At 40.4% G+C, this 19,978-nt stretch overlaps 1 protein-coding gene across 2 annotated transcripts in view; it reads left to right on the plus strand.

Annotated features, from left to right (window-relative positions):
- Window positions 1–7,685: 7,685 nt before the first annotated feature.
- Window positions 7,686–19,978, plus strand: part of CAPRIN2 (caprin family member 2) — a 34,815-nt gene continuing 22,522 nt past the window's right edge. The window contains exons 1-6 of one of the 2 annotated variants that reach the window (XM_088521551.1): window positions 7,686–7,694; window positions 8,770–9,029; window positions 10,925–10,987; window positions 14,588–14,674; window positions 16,895–17,133; window positions 18,483–18,565. In XM_088521551.1, the coding sequence (XP_088377677.1) occupies window positions 8,784–9,029; window positions 10,925–10,987; window positions 14,588–14,674; window positions 16,895–17,133; window positions 18,483–18,565 (718 nt within the window). In that variant the 5' untranslated portion in view covers window positions 7,686–7,694; window positions 8,770–8,783. Of the gene's footprint in view, window positions 7,695–8,749; window positions 9,030–10,924; window positions 10,988–14,587; window positions 14,675–16,894; window positions 17,134–18,482; window positions 18,566–19,978 lie in introns of those variants that run through there. The other variant, XM_010212472.2, reaches the window with a different exon arrangement.

The raw sequence follows: 19,978 nt of genomic DNA on the forward strand, positions 1-19,978 counted from the left end.
ATGGCAAGAGGAAGGCATCGATGGAACTAGTCAACGGATGATTTAGAGAAGGAAGCAGCTTGACTGTCCTCCCTCCTTAGGTTGCTGTTTATCCCCGCAGTGTTCTCTCCCGGTTTGGGAACTGCTGAACAACTGTCAGATTCCCGCAAAAGGTGATGGGTAAAATTACCTAAACTCTGTCTATGCAATCAGAACAAAGATAAAGATTAAGCTGAGCTTAAAAACCACTCACTGGCTCTGCAATGTATGTTAAAAATGTCTAAAGAAACCTAGAAATTAACTAGTGAGGTACCTAAGCATGTTTAAAATTAGATTGAAGTCAATTGAATTTCTTGTTCACTTGAATTGGGTGCTTTGCTGGCTTGGCAACATAGTAATCACGTAAAACACATTTATGAAGACACTCAGTCGTACTTCTCAGTCTACCAGGCAAATGGTAGACAAGTGCACACACACTCAAGTGCATGTTCCTCTCCTGAATATTAGCAGTGTAAATGTAAAATAGTAGTGACTTCGTTTCAGATCCTTGTGGTGAATACAACCTGAAAGTTTAAATGCAATTATGGAAAATGTTATCAGAATCTAGCTTATATTTGAGTTTCAGTTCTTGTTTCAGGAAACAGGGCAGGGGCCTGATGTATCACACTTAGCCCTTCAAGCAGGCTGCTGTGTCCACACATGGCGATGCTTACAGCAATTTGACAGTTTGCTTCACAGTTTTCTGCAACATCAACATGATTCTGTGTGCTGTCCCTTCCGCTCAGAGGGGCAGGCTGCTTGCAGGGCTGAGAAGGCATCTAATCCAAATATGCTATTTTGCTTTTTTTTTTTGGTTCTTGAGACCAATATTCAAGGTACATTCCCATGAAAAGTTATGCTCAGCTGAGCATGTGGGCTTAAATAGTGTTCCTCACTTTAACAGTAACATCAGCTAAATCTGAAAAAATAAAGTTAGAAATGTTTTAATGTATTATTTTTTCAGTGATATGAAATCTACATATAGAATTTCAGAGTAAATAATTATTTTATATATATATTTTTAATACATATATATAAAATTATGTATTCATTAGCAGTGTGAAATGCTTGTTTGTGGGGGAAAAGAAAGCCTCAGAAAAACATTTTATTCACGTTCTGTCAAAGAGAACGGAGGTGAATTATGCTACTAATTTAGGTTCCACCTGAAGGAACATTTGTAATCATCAAGGTCTGGTGTGTTGTGGCCTCGGCTACATCAAACAAGAGGTGAAAGAACAGAAGAGGAGCTGAGCGGCATCGTACTGCTCTTAGCGGGGCGGTTTTCTGCTTGAGAATGTGTCTGGTCTGTGGATGCTCTATGTCACTTGAAAAGAAAAGCAGCTGTTAGGTAAGACAGGCTGAGACGTAGCTCAAAAGACAACGAAGCAAGACAAATAAAAAAATAGTTATAAACTATGCTGGCATTTAATACGGCCACAAATATCTTTATAAAATCAAAGCCAGCAGTGTGGTGTCTGTATTCTGTTTCTCTGCAGAGAGCAGATACGTCTACCTAGCTTAGTGTAGCTCTGGTTTAGGGAGCTTCCTGTAACATGAACTTGACCTACACAGGAAAATAAACTTTGTCACAAGCAAAGAAAAAGGCAGAGCTGCGACTACTAAATGGTTGGCAGTATAAGAACAAGAGAAACAATATCATGGATAGGCAATATAATAGCAATATAATAGGCAAGTGTCTTCTGACAACATTATTCATAGCTCTGTTTGCTTGTTTTTGTAACAGTACATCCCTGCATGTTCACATGTTCAAAGTGCTGCAGAAACACCAGGGCTTTTGTATTCCTTTTTTTTTTTGTTGCTGTTAATCAGGATCACTGCACTGAGCAGTGTTCATAACTTTTAGAACCTAGTAATACATATGCATCTGAATTACATGAATAATACAGAGAGTAAGCAGTTATTCATAAACACTTTAAGGAAAAGGCCTTTCATGTCCCTTTCCATTAGCCCACAGACACTATGCTGGGGAAGCTGTCAAGATTTTTATCCGGACAGAACATTTACTACTTCTCATTAATATGAACAGTCCTGTTAAAATCACATTTATTGTGAGCAGGAAAAACGACTTCAAACAAGGATGCTTTTCTATATGAATTTATCACAAAAACTAAATCCACAGAGTATATAGATTGTCTTATGAAGTCAGTGGAATTACTCAAAAGCATGCAGTTAAGCAGGGCTTTATAGGCATGTTTAATTAGGGACCGGAAAAACAACCTGCAGGATCAAGCATATTTTATGCTCCCTGTGGTGCCAGCTGCCATGTGCTGGTACCTGTGTGACTGGCTGCATTCATATTGCCAGCTCCAGCTTTAAAATGCAGAGTACTTGATCAAACTGTTGCCCTGAGAGTGTGTGGGTTTTTTTGGCATGGCTGATTAATGAGAGAGAGAAAAAAAACAACCAAACAAAAAACAGATTAGTTTCTATGCAGGTGTTTTAAGAGGGAGCATTTGAACTACTGTTTGTAATAACTACTTTGAGGAGATGAAAACAGGAGTTAGGTGAGGCAGGTGACTAAAACAATATCCCACATTTACTTGATTTTAACAGCAGAGAAAAAAACATCAAGACACAATTTCTCAGGTTCCCCAGATAAACATATTGTGCTCATTTTCTGATAAGAGTTTTATGAAATTGTTGGGATGATTTAAGCTGTTATAAACTGTAAGCATTATTTCTGATACATATCTGTATCTATTTTTTTAAATATGCTGATTTATGAACTTTTTTTTATTATTCAGTCAAACAAGGCAAGAACAGAGAAGCACAAGGGAAATTCTGAGGTGAAGTGGCTACAGGATCTTGCTGCTGCAAAGGAGCTCGATCGGGGAGAAATTACACAGGGAAAAAAAGGCCCTGTCGAACTGGGCTTTCCCCAGGCGACGGAGGAGTAATTTGAGAACAGGGCACCAGCAACAGAGATTTGAGGCTGTTATAAAGCACTAGAGGATAGAGATGGCACTAACAGGCCACCCTTCTTCACCCTGTACTCTGGGGTCTTCCATTTTTGTCTTTCACATTGGTGAAAAATGATGCAGAGAAATGTTGTGAGGGGGAAGACTGCCAAGAGACTTAGCAATTTATGGTTATTTCTTGGGAAGCAGAGAAGCAAAGGACTATCTGGAGTCTGCCAGGGGAATGAATTGCTGGGAGGATCATTTAGTCAGGCCCTATGCAGAACTGTGAATATGTGCAGCCTTAAAGCTAGTATCCATATTAAACTCTTTCAGTCACAGAACTCTCCACTATATTTAGGAATAAAATATTTTTGTAGACTAACAAAACTAAATAATAAAGGTATGTTAAAAAAAAGAACAGTTAGTTTTATGTGAGGAAATAAACCAAGCATTTACTCACGCATTTAACTTCCATTTAACTTCCTGTCTTTATTTTACTCGAACATTATTGCTTCCAGCTGAAGCATTGAGAAATTAAGACAACACCAGAATCAAGATTCCTCACAGTTCAGCTCCTAAATGTGGCTATCTATAGAAATGATAAAGTCTTATTATGAGGTTAATAACATGGTGTATTTCTGTAGGACTTGAACAATACATAGGCTGGATAGTGCATACCAAATGAGTGGCTATTAAATATTTTAGTATTTACTGTCCATGGTATGACCCACTTCCTTATTTATGGCATTCTGTTCCACTCTGCTCCTAACCTGAAATATAGTTACTCTTCTACATGCTCTTTGGCTCTACAATATTTCATATTTAGTTCACAGAGGTATCTATTTTTTTTTTTAACACCAGCATATGTGTGAAAAGTGGAGAGGGGAATATCCCCCTTTTCAATAAGTAAAAGTCAAAATATTGAGAAATTGTCACAGATGTTACTAACTCTGAGTGCAGAATATGAGACACTTAATACCTCCTTCTCCAGCGTATTTTGCGTACGAGGGCCTATATTATGCTTAGAGCATCTCTCCTGTTCGTGTTAGTTGAAGCTGTGAATGTTCAGGAAAACTGCAGCCAATCCTAGGCCATGCAAGAGATGAAGATTATATCCACGTGAACTTCTAGGGCAGTGATTTGCCTATACATTATGTAGGAAGTTTGTAGCAGAGGTAGGAATAAATCTAGTTTAAAAGTCAGTGCTCGCTTCCATTGACCATGAAATCACTTTGGCTTTTCCTGCAGTTATCTTGCTCATTCACCATAAGTTTAAATTCTGCAAAAATCAGGTACAAGCCCTGCACACGAAAACTGCCTTAGTGCGTGATCCAGTTTTGTTCTTGGGGCACGTCCATCCTGGGCACAGAACAAAAGAGGAGAGAGGGAGGGATTTAAGGAGAAAAATAGTGCTTTAAATATATTTAAATGATTTATCAAAATGCTAACAGATAGACATAAAATGACTCGATTTAGTATTGTCTGTACAGGAAATGTTATTTCCACTACACTCTAGCTTTTAAGCGGCTAATTTTGCAAGGTTGCTAATATTTTAACAGTATTTTTGCATCAAATTTCTAGTGTTTCCCTGACGTCCTCTAATTCTTACCTCCTCTGCATCATTTGAGGCTCTTGCTCATATGCCCAGCAGTAGAAACACAGAAACACGGGAGGACAGTCCGTATTCTGAAGAGGAAGGTGGACCTTACACCAGACTGCGAAAGTCACTCAAAGCCTTGGAGACTTAATGTTCTCCACACGTAAATGCTGGAGACAGTTTAGCTACCAAAGCACTAACACACACACATGTGAGCTGCAACTTTCAAAAGCTTATAAGCACGCAAACTTTTTTTTCATATTGTAAATAAAACATATTTCTGTTTCGGACATAAATGACATACCCACTTTCATTTACCAGTCCTTATTACAAAGTGTGTATGGGCAAATGTTCTCTTTAATCTCACCATTGGAAATGAGCATGGTTTCTTGGGTATTTTTTTCTTTTCTTTTTTTCTTTCACACACACAAAAGAAGAAACCTCGTGTGAATGCCTATTCTGCAATGATTCATCTTTTGCAGCTGAGGCTTGAATAAGTTCTGAGTAAGCACAGAGAAACAGTAGCAGGTGTTGCTGTTTGTACTGCTTGGACCAGAGCAAATTTTTTCTTCTTCTCAGCTGGTCCCTCTTATTGTTAAGGTTGCCTGTACTTCCCAGGTGTTCTATCTATTTATTTATTTATTTAACTTTAACAGATGTTTCAGTTCAAAATGAAATCTTCCAATCTTGGTGTTTGCCCCCACTAGGTTTCAAGAATGAGACTGAGGCAAAAAACAGCTCCTTGGGTTGTTTTTGCACTTTCACTATTTTCCTGAAACTCCAGTAACCCAAATCCTGGGAACAGGAACTTCAGCTTTGTTGAGTACCTGCTTTTGTACAACATGCCTGCTCCTGTCTCCAAGAAAATCAGCTTTTAGGTAGTCAGCTGGCACATATTCCACGGGCAGTTCTTTCAGCTGAGCTTTTAAATTCTCCAAAGATGCTTCTGCCAGTGAGCACAACTCCATTCCTTTGCAGATTTTGTATGTGTTAACATAGATTTTAACTGAATACACCCCTTTTGGCCTGAAGCTACATGGGCAAAACTGGACCAAGCTTGTAACAGCTGTTCTCAGGCACAGTAACTATTGCTGCTTATCGTTACGTCTCCCTTTGCTCTTCCCCTGGGAAATAACTGAACAAAAAACCCAAAATATCTGATTCAAATGCAGAAGACAGACAAAATATGAAGTGAAGGAAATGGAAAGCAGCCAAAGGAATCCAGAATTATGGTGAGTTTAGGACTGAAGGAGAAGAGGAAACTGGCAGGGGACTGCCCGAGAGTGGCAGCACAAGAAAAGCAGGAATGTGAACTGGTCTGGTGGGCAGGATTGAGCATGGAGGTAGAAGAAGAAGGTCCTGAGGAGAACATGGAGAATAAAAGAGGAACTGGAGCAAGCTGAGGAAAGACACTGGGACACAGGAACTGGATCTTTAAGAAACATTTGCAAAAGGTGGTTAGAAATCATGCTGTGGGACACCTTGTGTCATTCTGGACACTGAGCGAAGCGTCCTTCAACCAGACTCTCTGGCCTCTGCTTCTGAGGAGCAGGCAGCGAGCCCCAGTGTGTACAGGGAAAACGCCTTGCAGCAGAGCACAGCCTGCAGCAACATGCTTCCTAATCCCTCCGCTTCTTCCAGGACCCTGCCTGCAGCTCAGGCTAGTGTTCCTCTGAGAATAATAACTAACATTAGACTAATATTCCTCTAACTCATGTGAGAGAGCAATCCTCTTCAGATCCTGGAATAAAACACACACATTCCTGAGCTGGGACTACTGAAAGAGTTTAGGACTGTGTGGCAAAAATAACCCATAATCATCTACTTAAAGATGGTATCATGGTGGATCTGCAAAACAGAGCTAAACTAATTAATTTAGGCAGCTCCTTATTCTGGCATTTTCTGATTTTGAAGTGCTTCACCTTGCAGCATTATTAATACTGTTCAAGTTAGTGTAGAGGCTACACATAAACACTCCAAATATACAGTCAGTCTCAAATAGGTGTTCTCTATTGTTTTCATAATCAAAGTCAATTATCCTTTGGGTTTAAATATCATTTGGGTTCTTATGAATCCTCCTTTCATCTTTTTCCTCTTTTGTACAATTTCCTAATTGTAAAAATGCACCATAATGTAGTTTGTCAGGCGTAATTATGATTTCTAGAAGAGTCCCAGGTGCCTGAACATTAATTATGACTTGTTATTAATATATGCATTAATTAATCATTCATTTTATAATTACTTTGAAAGGATCTAGCCCATCAATTCTAGCTTTGTACAAAAACACACAAAGAACAGAGATCTATTTGAAAAACTTTCAGCATAAGTTTTTGATAGTGGAAAGATAAGCGAGCCTTACTTTGTCAGATACTATGACAGGTCCTGTTGAAGTCAAGGGCAGGAAGCCGAGCATGCACGGGATCTTCTGTAAGAGCAAAAATATTCTGTAATGTTTATTGCTGTGGGTAGCACCCTAAGAAGGTGAGTAAATCTAAGGTTCGAGCTTTGCAAGTGGTTTTAAACACATTACTCGCTATTAAGTGCTTACACGAAGTGCTTGCATTTTTAGGGGACATAGACATCTTTTATTACACAAAAAAAGACCCAGCCTTGGAAATCTCCTCAAGGGGCTCTGCCACAGAGTGGCAGAACCCTCCTCTAGGCTTAAATGAATGAAATGGCATGAACGAAAATGCCTGAGGTTTCCTGTGGCCACCCAGAGGTGCCAGTGAAGCAGCTCAGCAGCTGGATCGACTTCCACCGAGGTGACACGGAGCGCGGCCTGGAGACTTAGGCCCACCTGCCCTGCACCTGCTGCTGCCTGGGGCTCCCAGGAAGCTCCTGCAGGAAATCCCGCATCCTAGGGCACCTGGGCCACGGCAGCTCCCAAATCCCAGCGGCGGAGGCTCCCGGTCACCTTGAGGGGCGACGCAGCACACGCCGCGCCGCCCCCTCCCCCGCGCGCGGTAACGGTCCCGGCGCCCGCGTAACGGCCCCCGCGCGGGGCGCGCGCGACGGGGCGGGGCCTGCCGGCGGGGCGGCACTCCCATTGGCTGTCCGGCGGCGAGCTCGGCGGCAGGCCCCGCCCCGCGCGCCGCGGCCACTACAAAAGGCGGGGGGCGGGTGGTGGGGGGGGCCGAGCGCGTGCGGGCACCGAGGTGAGCGCGGGCCGGGCCGGGCCGGCCGTTACGGGGCCGCTGCGGCAGAGGCGGCGGCGGCCGAGGTGAACGATGCTGGAGTGGCTGGAGCCGCCTCCTCGCCGGCGGGCGGGCGGCGGGCTGAGGGGCTGGCCCGGGGAAAAGGCGGATGTCGGTTTATTTGTCTTGTGTTTTTAAGTTGTTTCCTCCCCCTTATCCTCCCGCTTATCCCCGCCGTGAGGTGGATAATGCGCGCTACGGGCCTGCGTGGCTGGAGGGCAGGCAGAAATGTAGTGTCATTGCGTGGATTGAGAAGAGGGAGGAGGGAAGGGCGGGGGGGAGGGGGGAGTCGTTTTAGGTAGTTGGGAGGTGGCTATGATAGTTGCATCTACTGCTTTTTTTTTTTTTTTTGCTTTTTTTTTTAACCAACCTGTGCTCAAGGTTAAATCTTTTGCCCTCCGAAGCCTGGCGTGGAGGTGAAGGCTGCCGCCCTGGGGAGGGTGATGCTCTTGGAACCAAACCGGCAGCTGCAGTTTGCCTTAATAAGCATTTTTTTCCCATCTTCACTTCCGAAGTGAATTTATTTTGTCTTACCTTCATGCTCAGGTTGCTGCTAAGGTCACGAAGGGATAAAACTAATGGAGTGAGTGAGTGTGTGTGGGGGGGAGGAAAGTGTAAATGGGGCCCTGCAGCTCGCGGCTCCCCAAGGCAGGGTGTGAGGCCGGCGGCAGGTCTGCAGTTGCTTGCTTGCAGTTTTTCTCCCCCTGTGGGTGATGCGTGCAGGAAATGAGCCTAGTTTTATATGGACACTTGGGTTTCTCGAATCATCCCCTGTGCTGGCTGATTCTGCTGACATAGAGGTTTTCTGGTGTCTGGGTGGGTGGGGAGGCTTAAACAATGCAAAGTTAGACTCTTGCTTCACGTTTTTTTTGCTATAGATATTTTTTTGGAAGGTGGAGGGCAAAAGAGTGAAAGCTCTGAATTTTTCCTCCGTCTCTGTTCCATGGCAGCATGTCCTGTCCTTCCTCATATGTATTAAGAGAAGGAGTAACCTCAAACGAAGCCTGCCAACTAAACGCCAGCAGTTTCTTTGCAGCTCTCTCCATTTCAATGGTGCAGCTTTCCCAAGCCCCTTTCCGTCGCCCTTCGCCTTCAGGCCGCTCAGAGGAGGGGGAGGACAAGAGCATGAAGGCGGCCAAGCAGCAGGTGAACCCGGCCGGGGAGAGCCAGCCTCCCTCTAGCCCCCTGCAGTCTGCTCTGAATTCGGCAGCCTCTCCTTCCCAGGCGTATGAGACTTACATTGATAATGGGCTTATCTGCCTCAAACACAAGATCAGGAACATTGAGAAAAAGAAGGTAACTGATTGTTCTTTGCTTTGGTGTGCTTAACTTGTCCTTTGTGAAATTAATGTTTAATGAAAATGTGCTTGATGAAGCTACATAGCTTCTTGAAAAATAGTCTTTTAGAATGTATATGAAGACCTGAGCACAGGCTGCAGTTCAGGCTTGCTACTGGCTTTTTGTGCTGTTTGGGTTATCTTTTAGAGCAAGTGTAAAGCAAACAAGTTTTGTAAACTTCTGAAACAGACTGTTTGCATTTGGCACTGGGATAGTGTTATGGTTTCAAGAAATTGGGAATATACCTAAATAGTTCTCTGTAACTCAGTTCTTTGCTGGTTTTGCAGTGTACTTCTGGTAGTTAGCAAAGCTGACATCTTTTCATTAAGATCAGGGTATTACTTTAGACTGCATTAGATCAGAGCTAGTTTAGACCTGACTTGGCAATGACTTATAGTCTTGTCAATCTTCATATTTTTATTGACTGCATGCATCTCATCAGGATGTAGAGAGAAATCTAAAACTGCGGATAAGGAACAGTGTTTATTCTGACCCATGCAAATGCTAAACTGGATTAACTAAGCAAAGCATTGCCTTTCACTTCACATAGAATTTTTGGCTTTTCTTTTTTAGAGACCAATCTCCCTAGAAAGGATTGGGAGGTTTGAATATAAAAGCTCTAACTCAGACTTAGCTTAAAGATGATTTTGGTGAGGAGAGAGGATAGTATTAGAGGGGGGAAAAAGGAAAATAATTACGCACGTAAAATACTGTGGCTATAGCTGGTGAGGCATTTGCGTTCCAAAAACTTTGGTACATCCCAGGTGACTGAAAGTTAGGACTATGCATGTTTTTCATGTTATTTTTGGTAAAAACTAAGGAAATCATGGTGCTATCATTTCTAGTATAGGAGAAGCATTTAAATGAAGAAACCGCTTCAGTATGTTGTGGATTCTAGTAAATGTCAGAAAAACCATTGATTTTCCTTAAAGTGAAAGGAGAGACTAGGTGAGACTTTGTTTTTGGATCTAGGAGGGATGATTGTAATTCTCATGTAAGAAGGGCTGTCTTGCTGATGACTCCCATCCAAATGGCAGGCATACATAACTACTTTTGAATAATGTCAGATAAACTTACTTTCTTTGTGTGATTAAGCTACTCTGTGCTAATGATATTGAAGGAAGCTTATCCTTGTGAATTTCTGTAGTATTTCTGATTCTCTTATGTGCAAGAGTGTAGCCTCACAAGAAAATGAGAAGTGTTGGGACTTGCTGGATACTTGCAGGGTATTCCTAGTCCTAGCCTTGTGTTGGTGCTAGATTAGAAACAGGGTTCTGTATGGGTAGATACAAACTAGTATATGACTTCATAGCAGTGAATTCCCTGTTCCTTTTCCTGTGTATATAAAGAAATTTGGAATTTAACAGCTTAATTTTGCATGGGTCATTTCAGCTTTTAAAGACTGTTTCAATATATTAAAATAAGTCTTTTTCCCCCTAAATTAAAGAATGAAATTCTGACATAACTGAAGCTGCACTTTTTGCAAGGATGTTGTGAAAAGTTAAGTAGGATTATTCAAGGATAGTGCTGGAAACTTTTGAAGCTGTTAAAGATCCACGGTCAATATACTAGCATTGTCTTTAAATGAGAGAAAGGCAGAAAGTAAGGAATGGAAGATCAAAGGTCTAAAGGGAAGCAGGCAGCCTTGAGTCTCAAACAAAGTATTACCATGCCTTTGAGCTGGCAATGTTCCTGTCCTCTGAAAGTAAGAGGAGACAATAAAATTTCTCTTCTGCTACGGCCTGCAAATCTACCAAAAATACACAAAAGAGTATTTAACTTCACTCCCTGTGCCCAGTTCTCTACATTAGAGAGAAATCAGTGTAACAAATTGCCTTTGGATTTTTTTCCAGCTCAAATTGGAAGACTACAAAGATCGCCTCAAGAAGGGAGAAGCTCTCAATCAAGACCAATTGGTAAGCTTGAACTGCTTGACATGGGAGAAGGGATGGACTTGAGACCTTCAGGCATGTCAAGACAGGTTGCTGAAGGGGATGCTGGTAAATCTTCCCAGAAACCATGGCTTCAGACTTCCAGCAGTATTGTTCACAAAACAAATGGATAATTTATTGTTAGTTGAGCTGAACAGTGAGTGCATGCAGGCTTTGTCTCCTGCTTTAACCTTCATATTTAATGAAGTAGTAAAAGGTCTTGTTCATCCTTGCTCTGTGGACTTCCAGCCCCAGTGCTCCCACACCCATATTTGTTGATGAAATGTCCATATGCAGTTTATCTGCATGGCACTGCAATACGTAAACACAACCCTCAAGACTCAAAGTAGCAAATTCTCTTTTCTTCAGCAAGAGGTGTTTTAATGTCCTGCCTTGCTAGCTGTGCAATGCTGTCTGTTATGGGTAGCTGTTAAAGTAGGATCCATCAGCACTTTCTGTTGGTAGAGTGGGAGACTCCAGCCTAGACTGTACAGGACCTAAAGGCTTCCCTAATACAGTAATTTAGCTATGAGGTGCCCTTGGGATTTCTGTGTCCTTCCAGCGCTGCCTTTAGATGGCTGAGAGTAGCTACTACTCTTAGATGCTGTCAGAATAATATGCCCTTTTTGTACCTATGGTAGCTGTAACTTGGAATGCCACAATGTAATATTGCTACTCAGCAGATGTGGTAGGCTTCGTAAAGCTAGATTATACCTGCTTCAGAAATGGTACTGAATAGGTACTAAAGCACTATTTTTCCTCTTCCCTCCCCCAGCTTGGACTAAAATGGACTGTAGAACAAACTATAATATGACAATTAAATTTTTTAGCATATCTATGTAACTTTATTTTGCATAATCCAAAGAGTTTAAATGAGGCCTGTGGTTTATCACTTTGGTTATCTTAGTTGTCTTTTAATGTACTTCATGGATGCCTTAAAGATGAATCATGTGATAAGGAGCACTGATACTTGAGTGAGTACTAATACTGCAGATGAACTCTAAAGCTAGAAGTCAATGAAACATTTATTTCAGTGGGTGGCAGTATGAGAGAACACATAGTGTTCTCTTACTGAGTTCTTTGTAAATGAAAGCTAGTCAAAAATGGGGTAATAGGGGAAATTATAGCTTGGAAGCAGAGTAGATATTGAAGTGAATGATTATTTAATACTTTAGAACCAAACAGGGTAAGTTGCTTTGCCTTTGTAAGTATGGAAGTAGAATAAATAAAATGTGATGTTTTGAAACAGAGTGCGTGACCTTTTAGTTCCCCCAAAGGCTTCCGACTAAATGTGGGAATGTATAGACTCAAGTCTGCTGGGATTAGATGCTAGGTATTACAAACAACACTTTTTATCTGTCACTAATGGAATGACACTATTGAACAGTCTACTTCCCCTAGAAGCCTTGTGGAAGTTTGAAAGCTACTCCAAATATCTTTAGTAGACCCTTCAGACTATCCAGTGGAAATGAAATAAAAATAAGTGGGAGACTAAAGGGGGAGTGAAAGTCTGCAGGTTGCTGCTGCAGACATTTACCTACAGCTTTGGAAGTTGTGTGCTGTCTCAGTTACTGGCTTTCAGTCTTGCAAGCTGAGGTTGATTTAAGGGTTTGAATTCAGTTTCTAGAATATCTCAAACTTCTAAAATGGCAAATAAGATTCAGTTTTGTTAAAGTGACAATGGTGGACAAGTTGTTCAAATTATTGCCTTTGATAGGTACTTCTACAATAGTTTTCAGCAGTCAACTAATACTAACTTACCCTTTCAGCAGTTAAGATACGGGAACACTGCATTTGTATGTCTTTCAGACGCACCTTCTTAATGTGGGTACAGATAGCTGGCTGTAGTGTTTGAAGCTAGAGCAGAATTTAATAGCTTGTCTAATGCAAAGCTTAGTTGCATGTAATGCTTTGTCAGAGTTCCATCTCCAATGATAACTTCATGTAATCTTTATTGCCTCTCATAAAGGGAGAGAAGTACACATCAGATCAACTTGTTTCACCAGGGTCTTGAGCTAAACTGCTTATGATGAACACCTGTAGAATTAACTGGGTGTGCTAACCTTGTGTTAGGGAATAAAAAAATCAAAGATGAGCAACAGCAAGTTAAATATCCTTTCCCTGTCAATATTTAAGTTGTTTTGCAAGGTGAGCAGGCTTTCAGTGTTATCACTGAGTCATTTTGTTGATAAATATTAGTATTGACTGCATGACAATGCTTTCCTGTGGGTTGACTTGTAGCTTCTCTCAACAGTGATGATGGGATTTTTGATTTTTGATGTTTTAAGGTGTTTAGCTTTACCCTGGAGCCTGTAGGGTCAAGGGTAAAATTATTACAATCTACCTAATAACTTACTGTTAACTCTTGATAGTGTCCACACATCTGACACACAACTGAATCTTAAAAGCCAAGTTCTCCAAAGTACTAAGTGAACTTGCTCATTAGTTCTTTAAAATTGCATGGTAAGTTGTGTGAGGAGAACTTAAAACTAAACGGAATGCTTTACGAAAACTTGTTACTTACTTGTTAGTAACATTCAAGTTTAGAGATGTGTAGTATATTACAAGTAGCAAAAAAGTAACTGAACAAGCAGATTGAGACTGCAGAGCAAATCTAACTTGTTTTCCAATTATGTAAGAAAAATAGATGGTCAATTTGGATGTTCTTGGTGTTATCAGGACAGTAGATTAAACTTGCACTGCAGTACTGAAACATATGCATTAACATTAATATTCATTCTTTTGTTAAAATGGTTTTGTTAAATAGACCTAAAAATTTCTTAACTCTTAAACTATACTAGAAGTGGAAAATGTGTGTGAATCTGAAACTATTTAACTTGTTACTACCTAGGCATGTCTTATGTTGCACATACCTTCAAATCGTATCTGTTTTATAGCATTTTGCATCTTCAGAGCTATGAAGGAGACATAAAATGAACAGACTTAGAGGGGAAAGGGAGATTTTAAAAAAAATGTATTGAAATGCTTTTAAGAATCTAGTTTTTTTTTTTTAAAGATTGGAGAATAAAATGTTAAAGCTCTTAATGAAGAAGATAGAATGCATTGCTTCATTTGTGGAAGCAAAACTCAGAATGACTCATTTCTGCCTGACCTGCTTTCTAAAGTTCGTAGAAATTAGTTACCCGAAAGCACTCTGATGCTTAGCTGTAAGTGAACATTCTGTGCTGAAATTGCATTTCTCCTGTATTTCTTCCAAGCCTGCATATCAGTGCCTGACTAAATAGCTCCTTTACTGTTGATGCTGAAGCCTTTGGAAACAAAAGGGTGGGGGGGCTGAGGGGAAAGAAATTAACTGATATGTAGGCTTAACTCTTTTGACAATAATATACTAAGTGTTGTAGGAGATTCTGCCTAGAGAGTCTAATCCAGGTTAGATACTAGGTTATTTGTGCAGCTGGCTTTGTACTGAATCTTGAGCAACCATGAATGACTTATGTAAACTGTAACTGGTACTTAATCTAGAATAGAATAAAATCTGTCTGAAAACTAGTTGTTTGAAACTATAAAATAGCATGGTCTTACAATTGAACCTGTTATGTTTTATTCCTGCTTCCTCTTTTGTAGGAGGCAGTGGAGAAATATGAAGAAGTAGTACACAACTTAGAATTTGCCAAGGAGCTTCAGAAGACTTTTTCAGGCCTTAGCCAGGATGTAAGTATAAAATGATGCTCCCTGTATTGTTACAAGATAACCAATGTTTGTGGGGTAAACTTACCCTCCTTAAAATGATTGTGCTCTTCTAATGCTTGTGTTCATATAGTAGTGGGCAAAATATGTGGAAGTTTCTATCTTGGATCTCAGGGAAAGAATGAGTTTAAACTGTTTGGAGTAGTAATTACAGTAGAGAATGACAGCTTGGTTTATTGCTGGCCTCTGTGATAGGTACAAGTTCTTATGCAGGTATATAAAACTAAAGTCATCAGAACTTGACTGTGTTTGCTAGTGACTCCAGGTCAGTATATTTTGGTCTTCCAGTGTAAGATGTAGATAAACTTTGCTTAGCCCAGTGCTGGACATCAGGATGATGTCCTACCAAAACATCCACAGAGAGCCTGGAGGCACTTGGCTTCTGAAGTGTGGATAAGCAAAGGTTTGCCAGAAGATGTAATGTTAGCCTTCAAATCTCAAAGATTATTGAGGGGATAGAGCTAGGCCAGGGTAGATGACAGGAGAATGGCCATAAATTTTAAACTGGTTCAAACTAGGTAGGATAACTATTCTGAGGATAATTAAGCATGGGAGAGGCAGCTTAGAGAAGCTGTGGAATTTAAGCTGTATGTAGGCAGATCTTGAAAGCATCCCAGAACATGGCTAGTTGGGGAGTCAGTGCCAGCCCTGCTTTGGTCTGGAGGCTGTGCTAAATGACCTGCTGAGGTCTCTTCCAGATTCTTTTAATGATCCCTTTTCAGCAAGCGGTAGTGCTGGGATTAACAGTAAGTCACTTTGGCTTCTTTAAAGAATACATTTCTCAGCAACACTTCACCAAAATGTGAGGAGTTTGCTGGTAATTACTTTTCTATGGCTGTCTGTCTCTAATTACAGTAGATTATAGATATACAGCTTTATTGGGCTTTATTCAGGGTTTAAAGCACTGTATGCAGTGTTTTTATACAAGCAACATTTTATTTATTGAAGAAACTGATCTCCTGGTTATTAAGCAAATGCTGTCCTTGAAGATCTGATCTGAGCTAGTGCTGGGGATCCTAAACATGATTAGTCACTGCTCTGGCATTGCTTCTCTCCCACTTCTAGAAGTCCGAAGGGCTGGCAAATGGCTCTTCAGTGTTGGCTGAGATGCAAACAATTTTGTTTACAGAGGCTTTGTGTGTAATACTAATTACAGGTACTGCTTTGAGGTTTATTGCACCACATAAGCAGAATCTTTTCAGCCATGTTGTTGCTTTGGGTTCTCTTTGTTACTGTATGTCAAGTATAAAATATTGTGTATGTTGTATGAATGTTAAAAATACTGGATTCCTTCACACTGTTTTCATATGCAGCTGCTCATAAATTAAACAATATTGTGGCCTTGTTTTTTCTGTACATGTTTACTAAACAAACCTAGCATTAATTTCTACCAGTTCATGCTTGTTCTTGAACTTGGGCTATAAATTAAAGCTAAAACACTTTGGCCCCACTTTTACCAATGTGAGTTCAATAGCCAATATGGCAAATACATGGGTATGCGAGAATTGCCCCTAATGTTCTTTGCAGTATGTTCTGAAAAGCTGTGAATTTTCAGATCTTGCTATGAAACAATGCCCCATACTGAGACATTTTAAGTTCTGAAGTTGTTAGAGTAGTTTCTGCTGCATAGTTATATTAATGTGATACAAAACCTCTTGCCAAATCTGGGAGCTATTATCTGTGTTCAGACTTCTCTTGTCACTTATTTAACGAAGTGGTTCAGTCTTGTGCCAACAGAAAGAAGGGAGTATTGTAGAATTCCAGTACATCCTTCAAACTGAAGTGAGAAGGCAGCTGAAGACTTCTGTATCACTAAACAGCATGTTCAAAGCCTAGGTGATCACTTCGTGTTAGTAGTAACTTATCAGTTCTGTTTTTTGTGAAAGGAGCTAGAACAAAGCAGCTAGGGATCAGTGCTATCTAGAATCAAGATCTAAATGCCTTAAAGGCCTAGTAAAGGCAAGTGAAACCTCCAGCTTTCAGGCTGACTAAAGCTGCATTAGATGGAGTTGAGTGCAGGTACAGGAGCTCAGCTAGGGGAGGAACATCGAAGGTCTTGGATATCTCAAGACAGAATTGGGAACTTCTGTAACTTTCCCCAGGTGAATAGCTATTTTTAATCAATGTAGGATGGTCAATATTACTTGGCCATTGTTTGATTGTTGAATGTGTGTGTTAAAACAGCTGCTGAAAGCCCAGAGAAAGGCTCAACGAAGAGAGAGTCTATTGAAGCTTGAGGCAGAGAAGAAAAAGCTGCGTACGATACTTCAAGTTCAGTATGTGCTGCAGAACTTCACACAAGAGCATGTCCAGAAGGATTTCAAAGGTGGTGTGAATGGTGCAATATACTTGCCTTCTAAAGAACTAGACTACCTCATAAGATTTGCAAAACTGACATGTCCAGAAAGAAATGAGAACTTGAGGTATGTTCAAAGTTATCTTTGTCTAATTGGTATGCTACACTCAACAGTGCTTGTCCTCTATTTGACAGTACCATATCTTGAAATATTAAGTTTTAGGACGCTAATTAAAATTCTGTTTTAGTGTTCTCAGCTGTCTGAGATTGGGAATGTAGCAGGAATACATCATACCACAGACTCTCTGCAAGGCTCAGAGTAATTATGACCCTAGTTGTACAAGGTAGAGACACAAGCCCTGAAATACTATGTCTTTTTCTGGAAAGAATTGGTCTAATGCCACCATGAAGCAGGAAAGCTGGTGGCATGCTGTTTCACTGAGCTCTCCACTGTCTGTGAAATTAACTGTAATAAACACAGAACTGTTTCCTGTTAATCTGATGATACAGATGTATTTGTTTATGAACAAATATGAAGTATCTGTGTGGAGGTGGTTATACTCATCTTCAAAGCAATTCAAGGAATTTGACTGAGTAGGGTTGTGATACCTTAGCTCTAAATGTCACTCAGTGTCACCAACAGGTTGTCTCAAGAGACAGTGTGTGCTAAGCATTTACTTGGTATCATGCTCATAATATTACCCCTTATAAGTTTTGTAGGACTAGTCTGTTTTATAAGTGCAGTAAGAATTCAATTTTAAAAAGGAAAAGTCTGTCATTAAGTTGCAAGCTAAGACATCTTATGGACAAGTGTCTTTTCACACTCAAGCATGATTTATGTTCCTAAACTTAATATTGCTAATGCGCTCATTTTGCTTAATCTTTGCTCTTAGTTAACACTAAGGGAGAGCTGCTTACTAATGGATACTGAATGTCTGTTTCTCATCTCAGTAAAAGAGCTGTTTTTAGCTTAAAATTCCAATTACACTTTCATCAAAAGTGTAATCCACAATGCCCTTTGGGTCATGAAGTGCATCATGATAAAATTTAAATTCATAATGTATATCAGTGGTGATGAACCTATGTCAAAGTTTCTCAACAAGCAGCAGAATAACAGGAGCTGTTGATGGTAGCCCCTGTGTGTACCTGTTCCCTAAAGTGGTTATCTGCTACAGCTGTCTTCCTGTCTTGGAATGAAGTCAGCCTTACGGCCTCATTAGGCTCTGTTTATCTTAATTATCAGTAGAAGAATTTACACTTGCCAGATTAGATCATACTCAAGTTCTACAGAAGTGTAGATGAATCCTTTTTCATAGGGGTTAAAGGAGTCAGGAATCACTTTGCAGGCACATTGTCTTAATCTGGAAGGCTGGAAGTTAAACAATATCTAAAAAAAAAAAAAGAGAGGTGGTGGAATACTACAAAACTAGAAATCTCAGCTATGATTCTATGTGGTGAAATTCTCATTTGATTTAGTGTTGAAGACCAGATGGAACAATCATCTCTTTACTTCTGGGACCTTCTAGAAGGCAGTGAGAAACCTGTGGTTGGAACTACATGTAAGTATTATTTAGAAAAATGGAACTTTATTCTAAAACTTGAAGCGTGAATGCTATTTTAACACATTAAAAAATTAACATAGATATAGAAGTCTGCTAGATTGAGCACTTCAAAATGTCATGTATAACTCAGCTCTCCAAAGTTGAGCAGCTGTTTGTTCTAAATTCTACCTTAAGTACAGATGCAGTAACTATTTTGCTGTAATGGTCTCTGCCTTAGAAAGGGATACACTTTTTGTTGGTAGGAATGTGCCAACAGCTCTCATGCATGTGCCTAGATCCTTCCAGGAGTAATTATGGCAGTAATTCAAAAACTAATGCATGAGTAGGTTGCAGAAGCAGGAGGGGAAAGCTTTTGGCTATCTCTGCAAATATATTAAGTTTGGAACAAGGTTTTCATGAAATACTTAGTAGTTCAGTACACTTGAGTGCATTACAAAGCTTCAGCGACCTCAGAGCTAGGGTCCCTGGCACTGAAGACTTTCTCATCTTGTAGGCATTCCAGGTTCTTACCCAGTATCTGTCCAGAGTGCTAAGATGCCACCATGATGGTAGAGGTATTAATTGCACTTTCTGTGAGCTGTAATAGTCCAAAGTGCAGTCTTGGTTTGATCTGTTGGAAATGTCTTTGTTATCCAAGCATGTTCAAATTTGTAGGACTTGTCACATTTTCTTGCCTCTGATTTCTTTAATTAAAAGCCCTGCTTGTAAACTGACATCCCCAGAGAATATATTTTCACTCTAGCTTCAAGAGCTTTTCCTTCCTGTTTAGATCTTTTCAGTGTAGAAACTGCTTACTCTGGTTGGGCTGTCTTTCCCATTGCAAGCAGACTTTGCTTGTACTGTTTATTCTAGTCTTGTAGAGGCTATGTGGTAGTAATCTGTCATTTGTTGCTGACAATAACATTGTTGAAACTGTTAACCCAGAGCACTAATGTGCCCTATCCAGCTTCCACATATGGATAGTCAAACTGACAAGCCAATGTTAACATTGCTCTTTTTGCACTGCTATAGACAAAGTGCAAGCTGGCCTTGTCAAGCTACAAGCTGGTGGCTTTTGTCTTATTTTTGTTGACATGTACAAACAGTTGCCTCTATCTTGGGCTCTGTTTTCGTGTGTCTCTCCTTTCTCTTTTTTTTTCCTGGCTAACATCTGAACTACTCCTGGGATGATTTTGCCAGTGTCTCCCTTCTACTTGCAGTGATTGTCTTCCTGTTGAGAGCCAGCTAGAAGCCACTATGTTTTCTTGGGTTTCTTACTAGCCTTCATTGCCTTGGAAGGCACCTAGATTTTGAGGCTGCTACAAGTTTTCTTGTTCATTTAATTACTGCTGTTGTGACGGATTGCTCTTTCACTGTTGGATATACATACTGGTCTCAACTGCCCTGTCTCTAGCCCCCTCTGATACAGTA

The sequence above is a fragment of the Tinamus guttatus genome, unplaced genomic scaffold, assembly GCF_059628265.1.
Source record: "Tinamus guttatus ecotype Peru unplaced genomic scaffold, ASM5962826v1 Tinamus_guttatus_pri_ptg000125l, whole genome shotgun sequence".
In the NCBI taxonomy this organism is placed as follows: domain Eukaryota; kingdom Metazoa; phylum Chordata; class Aves; order Tinamiformes; family Tinamidae; genus Tinamus; species Tinamus guttatus.